The sequence below is a fragment of the Anser cygnoides genome, chromosome 5 (assembly GCF_040182565.1).
Source record: "Anser cygnoides isolate HZ-2024a breed goose chromosome 5, Taihu_goose_T2T_genome, whole genome shotgun sequence".
In the NCBI taxonomy this organism is placed as follows: domain Eukaryota; kingdom Metazoa; phylum Chordata; class Aves; order Anseriformes; family Anatidae; genus Anser; species Anser cygnoides.
The window spans coordinates 22,887,798-22,901,882 of record NC_089877.1 but is presented as its reverse complement, the minus strand read 5'-3'; the positions used below and the strand labels follow the sequence as shown (position 1 = coordinate 22,901,882).

The 14,085-nt window shown below is 42.0% G+C and overlaps 2 protein-coding genes across 7 annotated transcripts in view; one reads left to right on the top strand and one right to left on the bottom strand.

Annotated features, from left to right (window-relative positions):
• PRKD1 (protein kinase D1) overlaps positions 1 to 7,664 on the bottom strand; it is a 131,303-nt gene extending 123,639 nt beyond the window's left edge. For both annotated transcript variants that reach the window (XM_048058698.2, XM_048058699.2), the window contains exon 1: positions 7,182 to 7,664. In XM_048058698.2, the coding sequence (XP_047914655.1) occupies positions 7,182 to 7,376 (195 nt within the window). In that variant the 5' untranslated portion in view covers positions 7,377 to 7,664. The remainder of the gene's footprint in view (positions 1 to 7,181) is intronic.
• A 497-nt stretch (positions 7,665 to 8,161) lies between these two features.
• The window catches only part of G2E3 (G2/M-phase specific E3 ubiquitin protein ligase), a 243,817-nt gene continuing 237,893 nt past the window's right edge, over positions 8,162 to 14,085 (top strand). For 4 of the 5 annotated variants that reach the window (XM_066997263.1, XM_048058865.2, XM_048058863.2 and 1 more), the window contains exon 1: positions 8,162 to 12,850. The gene's annotated coding sequence lies outside the window, so the exon portion shown is untranslated. The remainder of the gene's footprint in view (positions 12,851 to 14,085) is intronic. The other variant, XM_013174290.3, reaches the window with a different exon arrangement.

The window sequence follows — 14,085 nt, the reverse complement described above, 5'->3', positions numbered from 1 at the left end:
TTAAAAAAAAAAATGTGCCCCATGAAGTAGCTGACTTGAAGCACACGCTTCAAGGTTTTGTACTTAAAAAATTTAAGAACAGATGTGTACAAGTTATTTTAATCCTACATGTTATTTTTTGAGTGACATGAAATTTGACATTATTTCAGATTGTTGCATGAATAGGAATATTTAAAAGGAAAAAGTCCTAAAAAGCAAGAGATCACACAGCGTTACTAATAGTCCTTTACTAGGAAAAAGAAAGGTAAAAGAAAGCCTTTGAAAGAAACCTGTTTTGGTTTCCAAAATCCTGGATGTTCACAGGGACTCCAAAAGACAGAAGGATGCAAACACAGGTGAGGTCCAGGCAGAGCACTGTGATGTTCATGCAGGGCATCCATGCTGAGCCTGGTGAGGGCCCCGCCAGCCAAGCAGAGCAAGGCACTGCATTGAAAGCCTCCTCACACAACACTGTACATTGAGCGTATCAGGCACGGAAAACCAAATCACTGTCAAAGATGACGTAAAAGGCATCTCAAAGAGGAGAGTGTTTTTTATTCTCATATAGCACAAATACTTATAGAGCTAACGAGACAGGATAGCTAAACTCAGTAGCTTTTCCAGCAGAACCTCTACGATCAAGCCTCTGTAGAAGATATTCAAGTCTGACACTGAAAATGAAACAGGTACTGTACTGGAACACACCCTAAGGCAGATGTCAGTTCCATCCCAAAACAGATAAGCTGGTATCACGCAAGAAGCACATAGGAGCTCCAAAAGACAGTTTGAAAGAGCAGCTCTCCTCCGAGCAGCAAGAGCCAAATACAAGTCAAACGCCTACACTGACCCCGCTGAAGATGCCAGGCAATACAGCCAGACCATTGTACGATGAGGATTAATCAGAAAGGCAGAAACAAGATGTTTTCCAACAGGTGCAGAGCATTTAGAAGTCTGCACAGGGTAGCTAAAATGAATTCACCTATGCTTTGGATAAACACTTGGGATGAGATTTAATATATATACTAAATTGCACCTGCGTAACTCTAGCTACGTTACATAATGTCAACATAAACCTGCCAGATGTCCAACAGACACCAAAGTCAAGAAGTTAATGATGACCTACGATATGTACAAAAGTAATTAAAAAACTACAAATAAGGCATGTACTTATCACAGGTTGCTTGAAACAGATGATTAAACTCTTGGTCTCGCTGTACTTAATTTTGCCTTATCAGCTATATTTTTTAATTACACATAGCCCTATCTTAAAAATTCCAGGGACGTCCTTAAAATAATTCCTATCGCAGATTCACTAAAAAAAAAATAATAAAAAAAGCTAATGTAAATTTGGCAAAAGTTTTTAATCAAAATAGATTCATATACAGGAAAACATTAAGAAACTAAAAGTAACAATATGCAGATTTCAAGAAGTCTGCTCGTTTCCTTGCAGGTAACCACTGTGTAACACACGTGGTAACCATACAGCCAGATTTCTCCCAACAGGGGAAAAAAGCCTAGACAAGAAGAAAAACTAGTTTTGGATATTTATGAGGCATTTCCAGAAATCATGGAAAAATACCCATGGACAAAGTCTGCACATGGACTTGGCACATACTGATGCACCATACATACTGCACAACACAGATAACCTGCATATAAACAGTAAATCCTCTGCATCTTCAGGACGTACTGGGCATTCACAGGTCACCCATGTGGCTCGTGCCCAGTAAGCCTGGTATCAGACAGACCGACCGACCCCTGGTACTTCACGTTCACTAAGCACATCATACAGCATATGCACCTCTGTCTGGAAAATGCTGCAACTTCAGGAATAAATTCTGTTCTTTCTCTGGCAATTGAGCTTCATATCATCAGCAATGAGAAGCATCTCATCTGCTTACTCATCTTATAGTTTTTAAAATCATTATGGAAATTATGTGTTTCCTGGAGGAAGCATCATTAGGACTACCACAACAGCAACACAGAACTCCTTTTATAATTCCTTTAAAAATGAAAATGTCAACTGCTTTGGTTACAAGCCAGTGTTCTGTCCAAAGCTCGATCTTATTTCTTATTCTATGAGAACTCATTTGATAGCCTTTAATCTTTGGCAAGGAATTTCTCAAACGGTCTAGATAACTCAGTGGCATTAGACCAACTTTCCTCATCCAAATCCCTGACATGTTAGATAACAAAGTTAGCATTTCTTTAAAAAAAAAAAAAAACAGTTTCTTTAAACAAATTCAGACTGATTCCCTTTCATCAGTTATCCTTTTCCTGGCATTTTCTCACACATTCTCCAAATGTAATTTTAATGATCTACAAACTAACATTGCGTACACTGACTTACAGTTTCCAGGGTGGAGAATAATAAATGTAAAGTCAATAAAAGATTGAGCAGCAAACATCAAAAGTCTCACTTTAGTTTATAAGGGTGAGATTAGAAAAGTACTTTCACTTTGAAATATGTTTACATGCATAATGACAAGGCACGTCACATTCCTGAAATGAAATTGAACAACTTTGTTTCTTTGCAGGCAGAAAGCATTCAGTTTAGAGAAATCACAAGAAGTTGAACATTTTGTTATCAGTGTACATCAGGCAAAAACTCCTAGAGAATGTAGCTTTAACAGATAAACACACATCTGTACTAACTGTCCCCAAACATACAAAGGATGTGACTACAGCCAAATATGTAGTGAATATACGAAACGTCTGCATGCGCGTGTTGAGTCAACAGTATACAGGTTTTGGTCAGAGTGGGAAAAAACCTTTCACAGTTCCTCTGTCTATCCTGAAGGGAAAAATCTTTCTTTCTTTCTTTCTAGTACACTATTTATTGTGAGTCCCCGACCCACTCCAAAGGAAATTATTTTATTATTATCAGGCCCTTGTTTATTTTAAGAGAGTTTGTAGACTTAGGGGGAAAAACAACAACAAAAACCTTCATCCATATAAACAATATCCATATGTTTTTCATGGCTGCTTGAAACCCTGGCAGAAAAGGTTAAGAATATTTTCAAAACAATCTTCAGAAAAGCTCCTTTCTTCACTAAGACCACAGGTTTAAAGATTCTGGCCGGGGAGGGATGTGGCAAAAAAAAAACCAACAACCATACATCTAAGCTTACATTTGTTTTCCTGTTTAATTTATTTCAGAATAAGTTGGATTTCCTTTATCAAGGTCAACCAGGAGCACAATCCGATATGTACCTGCTCCCAAATGTAAATATATTTGGTTTCAATTCTTCGTAAGGACAATACTTTATAAAAAGCTTGTGGTTTGACTTCTGACTATTCTCTTACTTTAAACACTGAATACCTATGTGAAGATGAATCTGGGTACAGTATTCCACTTGCAGTATACCACTTGAACCATCCTTTTATTTTTCTTTTTGTCCTTCCCCATTCCTGAAATGGCCTACTTTTTATTATTACTGTTTTTATTTGTTGCAAAGTTTCAGAATTAACCAAACCAGGGAACCACCTACAACAGTACTTTTATAAACAGTCTGAAACATGCACAGCCAATGATCAAATTTTGTTTCCATTTTGGATCAAATTGTTTCCTCTATGTTTGTTTTAAGAGAAAACACAAAAAACAGAAGAATACTTATACCGGCCTAGCTGTGTTCATATTCAAACTGCCTCAAGTTTCTAAAGCTTATAAGGTAGCAACCCACAGACCATCAGCCATGCAGATCTCAAAAAAAAAACAAAAAAACCAACTTTGCCAAACAACTTTGTAGCACATATTTACTTAAGAACTCAAAGTTTTCAAAAGTTGGCAATGCCACTACAGTAACCCAACACATTGCATGTGAGTCACTGAAGGTGACAAAGAATTTCAGCAATCAGAAAATATAAACTTTCCTCTTTGTATTAATAGTGTAGGAAATTTTATGCAAGTTCTTTTCTCTTTTGCTAATAACTTTAAATAAAAAGTCTTTGATAACATGACCATTCTGGACAACTACAAATATGCTGTGCTCCTACATCGTGTGCTCTGCCCTGGATAAGTGGTTCTACTGTGTGCAGTTAACCCAAAAAGGGCAATAATTCAAACTATTTATCTTCAGAAAACAAAGATTGTATTTTACAATATTCTCCTACTGATCCTGTGGGGGAGTCAGCCTAGAGGTCAAACACTGACACACATTTTTCAGTTTATTCTCATTTCTTGTTAGCCACATTTTTAAATGTTAAAATTCCCTCTCAGCCAAAGAACAAGTAACCCCACATGAACTAGTCTCAAGGTTTTCACATCACTGATTCTAAGAAAGACAAACAAACACAGACTCAAAGGAACCAACTGTAGTTTAGTTGTCTTTAAACAAATTTAAATGTGTTTGGATTTATGCCTGAAACTAGCAAATACCATTTCATCTTTAGAATTGTTATGAAAATTTCTATATAACTATCTCAGGACGATAGATGCAATTTCTTCCTGAAGGAATGTGGCTCATGGATAACGGAAGAAAAACAGACTCTTTGTTCATTCCATTTTTCACACCATGTATCAGATAATAAATACAATTATATTCTCTACCAAAAGTAGCAAGCCTAACCTTTGTACTTCAGATGCTGTTTAAAATCCACTAGTGTAAATGTATGCAAAAAAAATGCTTATTTCAAAATATAGACATATACTATACATAGCAAAACTTATATTTGTGCACACCTATGTACAGTATATATTATTTATATATAAAACCACCATATAGATGTATCTACGTATGGTGGTTTCCTACATATTTACATACACATGCATTCATCAACCCATATACGCATACACACCCTACAAATTCACACCCCACTCAAGCTTACGTATGCTCCACTATGCACGCTCTGAGAAGCTTAGTTCAATTTCATATAAATTCCGCACGCTAAGCACTAAGTTCACTTAGCTGATAAATCTGTGCAGACTAAGGGTCATAAATATCTTCACTCAGGTATACCCACATTACCATGGGAGAGGCTCTCTATAAACAGATCATCTGACACTGATACTAAAGGGAAGCTGGCACAATCCTATAAATAAAGTTACATGCAAGAGGATTGCTTGAATGTTTAACAGTATAACCACAAAGACAGAGCTGATATTAGCAGTCTAACAGGAAAGCTAAAGAGAAAAAACAAAGTCACTTCTTCTCATCTTGATACACCGCTTAAACAGTCCAGACCAAACAGTGACTTTGGGACAAAATAGGTACCCGGCAGGCACCACCTACCTACTTTACAAACCCACGGAAACTTGAAAATAGTGTGAGATTTCACTGAGATATTCTTTATGGTATTGTCTCCTGCTTAACTGTGATAAGCAAATCGATCTTTCCCATAAGATCACGAGCAAGCAGTGCTTCAAATAACTTCAGGGAAAGAAAAAAAAATCATGAATCTCTAACACACAGAAAGAGTTACCTCATAAAAAATATGTGGTATCTTGAAGTGTGGTGTTGTTAGGGTTTTTTTTGTTTTGTTTTTTTTTTTTTTTTTTTAAGAAGGCCCTCTCTTTCTTCCAATTTTCCCTTTCTTTGAGTCACTTTCTTCTCACCAGCCTTGCAAAAGCAGTAATTAGAGCTCTGAGAAACCGTGCCTAGAAGAAAGTTCCTCGTTCAGGTGTGTTCTATAGAAAAGCAGCTAAATGATTTTCTCTTTTTTATTGTCAGTAAACAAATTAATGCGCTCGACATTTTTATGTCAGTACTTACTCAGATAAGCCTGACTCTTGGAGGAAAAGCCAACGCATTTAGTTTTCTTTAGACAATACTACATTGTTAGGAAATTAGGAAATTGTTAGGAAGTATGAAAGATTAGACTCAAGCTTACTGTAAACCCATGTAATGAATAAGCTACTCAAGCACAAATACATAAACAATGCATGCAACAATCTTGATATGTTTCCATTATTGCTAGCATAATAACACATGAATGGCAAAATATTAAAAGTATTTAAGTTGTGCCTGACGTATATGACCAAGCAACAAAGTTTTGGCCCAGCTCTGAAAGCAAATATGGTGATGTTAAAAAAAAAAAAAGTATGTCTTTCTTCAGAATTTAATTTAGCAAAGCAGGTAGCCAAGCACCTCAACCAGCAACTGAGACATAAAATTTAGAAGTTAAGATATGTATTGCGTACTTTTTTGAAAATATGTAATTAGTTGCTCTTCAAAATAGGGAAAATTGACTTTCTAGTGAAGTTCAGGTGACGGGCTCTCTACGAACAAACCTAAAACTTTAAAAAATAAAATACCCTGTTTGAAGTTATTTTACATCAGTGAAAACAAGGGGAGGAACAAAAACAAACAAAAAATATTTTTTTCCATTGTAACTATCCAGGATATCTGGCTTTCGGTTGGTTGGGGTTTTTTTGGTTTTGTTTTCTTCTGTAACGCTCCCTTCGGTCCCTCGCACGAGAACCACCGGGAGAGTAAAACTTCAACGCACATCGCTCCTGTTAACACAGAGAAGCGGGGAACGGCCGAGGCCAGCGGAGGCTCGGGGCAGATGCCAGCCTCCGGCCCCAGAGGAGCAGCAGCAGCAAGTGCCTCCCTGCCTCCCTCCCTGCCTGCCTGCCTGCCTGCCTCCGCTCCCCGCCTCCCCCAGAGCGACCCCGCCGCGGTGCGGCGCGCCCCGGCCTCCTGCGGCGCGGCGGCCACCTGCCAGCACCGGGCTCCCCGCGGCGCCGGCCTCTACCGGAGCCCCCGGCCCCGTCCCGCCGGTGCCCCCGCCCGGAGCGGGGCGCGGGGCTGCTCGCGCCGCTCTGGACGCTAGGCTGTTTTTTTCCTTGTTGGGGTTGGGTTGTTGTTTTCTCTTTCCTTCTTTCTCTTTTTTTTTTTTTTTTTTGAGTGGAAAGTTTCCTCTTCCAGCGGAGGCTGGGACGAGGCGCAAGGCGCCCTCGCGGCTGACAGGTTTCTGCCCGGCCCCCCCGCCGCCGGCGGGGGGCTGTTTTGAGCCGCAGCCCTGAGCGCGGCGACAAGCGGCGCCACCGAGATGGGCGCCGAGCATCCCGCCCGGCACCGGGGGCCGCGGAGGCAGAGCGGGGGCCGGGCGAGGAGCCGGGGCAGGCGGCGGAGGAGGAGGAGGAGGAGACGCCGGGAAGTTGCCGCGGGTGCCCCGGAGCCGAGCCCAGCCCCGCCGGCAGAGGAAAGTTCGCAGCCACCAGCGGCGCCCGGGGGCTCCCCTCGGGGCTCTCTCCTTACCTTCTGGTCGACGATGGAGCAAGCCATTTCCCGGACGTGGGCGAGGCTGAAGTCCCCCGAGGAGTCCTGCAGCAGCAGCACCGGCTCCCGGCTCAGCCCGATCTGGAGGTGGAAGGCGACGCCGCCGCCGCCGGCAGCAGCAGCCCCCGGCGGCGGCAGCGGGCTGGGCGGCCGGAGCAGCGGAGGGGCGCTCATCGGGAACTGCCCGCCGGAGGAGACGGAGACGGAGGAGCCCGGGGAAGGAGGGGAGAGAGGCGGGCGCCGCGGCGAAAAGTTTGGCGGCCGCCCCGGAGGCGCCGCTCGAGTTCCCCCGCGAAGTTTCAGGGAAGTCCCCGCCGCCCTGCCGCTCCCGGGTGAAAATGGCGGGGGGTGGGGGGCGGAGGTCCGGGGAGGATGCAGACAGGAAAAGGCGGTGAGAGAGGCGCGCAGGGCGAGGGGGGAGCCGGGCCCAGCGCCGCCGCCACCGCCGCCGAGGTGGTGCCGCCGCTCCGGCTGCTGGCGCTGTGCGCGGCGCGGGGGCGGGACGGGCCGCGCCCTCCGCCGGGACGGGCCGAGCCGAGCCGAGCCGAGCCGGGACGGGCCGGGCCCGGCCCCGCCGCCACCACACGGCGGCCGCGTCCCGACAGGCGCCGGGCCCCGCTCCGCAGCCCCCGCCGGCAGCCGGCGAGTGCCCCCGCGACGGGGCGGCGTCGCCTCGGCCCGCCGAGCCCCGGCTCCCCACCCGCCCCCGTCAGTGGGGAGCCTCCCCTGTCCCGTCGCCCCGTCCGATAAAAGCTTAAAGCTGCCCGAGGCGCCCCACCGGGCTTCACCCGGTGTGGGGGGAGCACGGGGGGCTCGGGGGGCAGGACGGGGGCAGGATCGGGGCAGCAGAGCCCCCCCAGGGCAGGAAGGGGGGCACAAATTGCCCCCTCTCTTCCCTGACATCGCTCCCAGGTTCAGCTGCTGTCAGGGCTGAGGGGGCTCCCTGACACCTCAACCCGGGACGAGTCCTTCCTCCCAGCTTTCACAGTAAGTCCCGTCCGTTTGCAGAAGTAGTACCGGTGTCAGACAACATGTAATCTTAAAAAATATCCCTAATCTCCTCTTGGAAATCAGTTGTCGATGGGAACATGAGCTGTAAATATTTTAGGTACCGGAGGAGAAACTACAGCTATTCATATGGCACCTGTAAGGATGGCAGCACCAGCCGAAGGTCTGAAGGTCACAGGGGTTGATGGAATTTACCACCTGTTTCTTTGCAAACTGCTTTTCTGACCAAATGTACAGCTGCAACATTGTTTCATTTTGATTAGCTGTTTTTAGGACACGTTTTACTGTAGTCAGCTTCTTTCCCAGCTGGCATTTGCACAGACAATACCTTACCGTCAATATTTTTGAATCCATTTATCCTTTAGCAAATTTTCTTATTAAAATTGTTGCATTTTAATCTGTATCCTCTGCAAACTACCAAACCTGACGAAAACGTCAGCACTCTAGATTAAGATGATTACTACTTCCACTTAGTGACTTTTTCTTGTCACGTCGGGAGTTACAATCATCTTCAACCATATCCTTTGGCGTCGCTGTTGAAAACCATACTTAATGTTGCTGTTGCCTGCAGTATTCCTGTAGCACTGGATCAGTCTCAGTGCAGTACTGTACCCCAGCTGTGCTGGTGACCATTGTGATGGGCTGTTTCTTAATAGTTTCCCACATACTGGCCATTTTCATGCTTGGATGTTTTGGGGTATGTACATTTATACTCTCATGTCAAAGCCTGCTGAGGCATTTTGATACTGTAAGCTACCCATTACCCCATGTCCCAGCCAGCTATCCTATATAGGAGCAGCACAGGAGGACTGTGAGATTCTTGTGTAAATCTATAGCAGGAAGACTGTGTGAGGTCAGAATGCTATCCCCGAATGACTGTCAGAAGTTCAAATGCAAACGTAAGGCCAGAGCCATATCAGGTGGCTGGTGTGAGATTTTTTCTGAGCACTTTAGTTCCCACTTCTCAGTCCACTTCTCCACTGTTGAAAGCAGCATACTCAAAGATCCCACAGCATTGCTTCATTGTCCAGGTGATCCTTGAATGCAGTGAAGTGTCATAAGTGTCATCAACTACTATCAGAGTGCCTCTTCCTTACAGCTCACTGTGGAGAAAGCAGACATGGCTCTCTGATGGCAATAGGGGTGGTGAGTTGTCTCCCTCTCGCCTGGCCTTGCCATATTTAATTATGGGGTCACCTAACTGAGCATTTCACAACGTGAGTCACATGATGGCATCTGCTTTCAAAGGAAAGAGTAGAAAAATGACAGCTGTACATGCACTTAGCTACTGTGCACAGCTTTTCTGCACCTCTTAAAATAACTACAGAGGAGAGGTAGTGTAGTGCTGAACAGCAGCCAGAGTAGGCAAGTCAACATCATCATAACTAATATCAAAAAATCATTACAAAGTAGAAATGCTGTGAATTATATACCCATATTTTTATTATCTGTGTGAAATCTAGCACTATAGCTCTTTGGTCACTACCCACAGATCCACGTCCTGTGTGCAGACATGGTTGTGAGGTTTTCTTCAAAAGGAAAGACCGTGGTGTTTTTTGAAAGTTACAGATTGCTGGCTTGCTTGATTGGTGTATCACCCATTGAGTACACACCTTTGTAATCGGAGTAGATGAGGGCAGGACTTATTCTACACTGTCAGCCAGTCATATTCAAATACTATTTATAAAGGGATTTAGTGAAATCACATGACATGATCCTGAGTACAACCTGGCCTGTTGTACTGACTGAAATGTCATCTATTTAGTGAGCCTTCCAGATGGGAGAATTATTGCACTGGTGCTAAGGAGGGGAAAAGACCGTCCACAACAGTCTGTTCTCTTCCCTGTGACCTGATGCTGTGTGCACACCTGGTTGAGCCAATCTGTACAGGCACGGTTGGAAAAAACTCTGGGTGTTTAAATTTCACTATGCTTGTACCAGTCAAGTAAGCAGGATGTGAACTTATAAGGGAAAAAAAAAGTTTGCCTCACATAGCTACACAGTTTGTGCATCTAGCTACACACATGAAGAGGTGTAGAAAAGATTGTCACTGTAAAATCAAATTATGAAAACCTTCCCCAGCTGCCCCCAAGGTACAGAGCCTTACCTGTTTGTAGCAAATGCTCGACAAGATGTCAGTACTTGAAACAGGACTGCTTTTATTGCACGTGTGTATCGCACAAATACCAAAATAGGACTTAATTCCAAGCTGTTGTAATACTACTTCTAATTACTCTGAATTACTGCAGTATGAAGGGTGGATAGTGACCTTTGTATACCCACATAAACTGTATACTTGACACCCCACTTACATCCTTTTCTGAAACTTTCTTCTTTTCTTTCAGCATACTACATTGTATAGACAGAATTCTGTTCTATTCACTGGGAATAAGAATCATCCCCTTTTTTGCTTTTCTTTATCTGTGATGTAACTGGTCTGTAACTTTTTGAACAGTGAGTTATCTGTTTATCTTTCTGTTCTTTAACACAATTATTTGGTGCATGTGTTTTAATTTTTACAACTTTTTAAAAATCTGAACCCAAACACCTAGGAAATAATGCAGGATATGCCTCTAGAGAATAAGGCACCTTCTTTGACATAGACAATGTTCTTGTTCAGGTCAAAATAATTGACCTAAAATTAAGTCTTGATGTATTTACACAGTTGATTACTACTGGCATTGTTAGACAAATTGTAGAATATGATATCCAGTTCTGGGATCAGTATTTTGAAAATATGTTCCTCAACAGTATGTTCAATAGTATAGTGCATCTTGTCAAGGAGAAAAAAAGCAGAGCTAAAGCAGAAAATGAAGTAAAAGAAGCAATCTCTGGATGGTGGATGGAAAGTGAGATGGGAAATAAAGCTCAAATTTTAACTGTTAGAATGAATATGTGAAGGAAGTGACAAATAGTCTTTTTTAATATTTTCAAATTCAGGCTGAGAGTTTACTCAAGCACAAGCTTTTGGGCTCAGTACACTGGTAACTTTTTTTGTTTTACAAGATCAGAGTGGAAGATAGTGGCCTTTGGCCTTCTGTTATGCTCTTAATAGCATCCAAAAAAGGCAGGCAGGTTTTGTTTCCTGTGACAGCACACATGAATTCAAAGATGTAGAGATAGTCATCTTTCTTCCTCTCTTAAAATAAGTGTATCTTTTCTACCTCAGAAGGAAGGCACCATCTGTCCAGGAAGAAAGTGAGCTAGCATAAACCCTTTGTTCCTTACGTCACTTCCACTTGTTTGCCCCTGCTGTACTCCATCAACTGTCCCAAGCAGAGCAGGAGCTCTCCTTTTATCTTCAAAAGCTTACCTCCTCAACCTGCAGCAACAGATCTAATGTTAAAGGGGGCAAAGACTTTTTTTTTGCTGAATCAGGCTGATCCCACTTTCAGATTCTGCCACTGCCATGTTTCTGTTTCCAGGCCTTCCCTCATCTCACATGTTCCCGGACCGCACACCTCCAGGCTTACAGCTTTGATCAGGCATCCCGATGCTATATTTTTCCAGCAGTCCAGCTTCTTGACATATTGACTTGCATCCAGAGGATGGTCCATTATAAGCTCAACATCTGTCCATGCTAAGTAATTGTTTTGTTCCTATTTCTGCATGTCTGCAGTAGATTATTGCTGCACAAGCATTCTACATTCTACACTGCACGTTCTGTGTAGAAGCCCATCAAATTTTTCCAGGCCATTACAATGATTTGTCAAGTTCATTCGACTTTGAATCACAAGTGCTTCTGCGGCATTTGCAGTCTGTCTTCTTTCTTTATAATCCATAACTTTAATGGAGTTCATTATTCAGGTCATAAGTAAAGGACTGAATAAACCTGTATGAAAGACAGATTCCTGTGGAAATCCATTGACCATATCTTTCATTTTGACACAATCATACTCTTTGGGTGCTATTATCCAACCAAGGAAGAGAGAGAAAAACAGACTGATACATACAATGACATGAAATTTGGGAAGAAGTGTGGAGACTGTGATGGAAGGTAAAAAGACATGAGAGTTGGAAAGGCAAATGTCACTGGATCTGGGATCATTATCATGTTAGGGGCTGAACTGATAAATTAAATAGAGCTGATATCTGAAATACTGGCAAAAATGGTTTTACAAATAAGCTCCTGGGTATTCATCGGATGAGAAGAAGCAGAAGTTATCTGTAGAACTAGGGATTTTCTGATAAGCCATTTATTTCCAAGAGAAGATTATAACATTTTAAGATCTGTATGGTTGATGTGAATATTGTCAGTTAATCTCTCAAATTAATTTTCATTTAGACTTGGTTGTTTGGTTGAGTTGCCTTTTTTTTTTTATTGTTTCCAATTGTTGAAATTGCTTCAGCATTTCTAAAAGGAAAATCTCGGAGTATTATCTATCCTCCATGTCTTTCTGCTAAATGTTTTAGATAATTAGGAAAAAACATTTTAAATACTTAAAAAATCAAAACTCAAATTTTCAAGATCTAAGCCAATTCAACTTAGCTTTTTTTTTTTTTTTTTAAGGTATCAAAAAAATCAGATTTTTGAATTTTGGAGTATCTTGGAAACAGAAGTTAAATCTGATTTCAGCTGACAAAACTGTTTTCTGGCTATGCAAACTTATCTCTGGGCAAACTAACCATGGAAATACAAGGTAAGTTAATGTTAAAATAGGGTCTGAAAGACTGCAGTATAAAGCTCTCATGCCAAACTTCCACATACTCTGTTTCTTTTGCTTCAGCAAAAAAGTGTGCTGATTTTTTGCTGTTTTCTTTTTTTTTTTTTTCCTCTATGATCTGAACTGACCTAACTATACTTGAAAGATTCTGTGATAGGACAGGCTCTGTTTATCCCAGAGTATTTCTTGAGGATGTTTGTTATGGCTTGATGATAGAATAACTGATGCATTCAGATAAATATGAGTATCTTGGCATTGCTTGTGCATATTTGTGCAAATTGTCCTCATTAACTCTCTGGTTCTTAAGAGCCCAGTACTTCTGGAACAAGGCAGCCATTGCTGCTTAAAACTGCTCCCTCAGAGATATGCTTCCAGTTCCGAGGACACTGAAACTGCCATTGTACCTTAAATGAAGACACAACGTAGATTTTACTCAGATTTTTTTTATTACTACTTCCTATGATTTCTGAACAGTGCATTCTATGTGAAGGACGCTTTTTTTGTCACTTAAATAGTGACAAAATACTTACTGTTTCACTAAGCAGTCTCCTGGATGTCACTACAGTGTATTGTTCAACAGCATTTTGGGCTGCAGTGGCCTGAAATTTCTAGGTCTGAGAGTCAGACTTTGTAATAGTACATAACAGCTGCTTCCTTTTCAAAAATGATTATATGATATTCACAATTTAGCTGGGGATAATTTTCAGCTAGGGGCTAGTATGTTTGGTATATTTTGATAATTTTCTTTTTAACTACATTGATAATTCTGTTGGGAAAATACGTGTGTTACTAAAACCAGTTGTATCATATTTTAATTAAATGTGTTTTTTATTATAACAAAGTTCTTGAAGTACTGTTCATTTATTAATACATGCAAACATAAATAATTTACCAAACTTTGTTCTTTTACACATCAGGAACCTGTTATATTGTTACTTAACACTAATATTTTTTGTGGCTGCAGTCCAGGCCTTTGTGTCGTTTCCACTGACACTGGCGGTTCAGTAAATAATCCAGATACTGGGAATGCAAGTACTGTCCATGCAGAATCAGATATGTACATTGTAATTTGTGCATGATTTTGACCTGTAGGAATGGGTGTCATGCTATTTCTGTGAACAGATAGAGCCCAAAGGAAGAGGTATAAGCTGCTAACTGTCTATCAACAGTTCTCATCAAAGCTTACGGTACATGTCAAAGTAGAGGACATG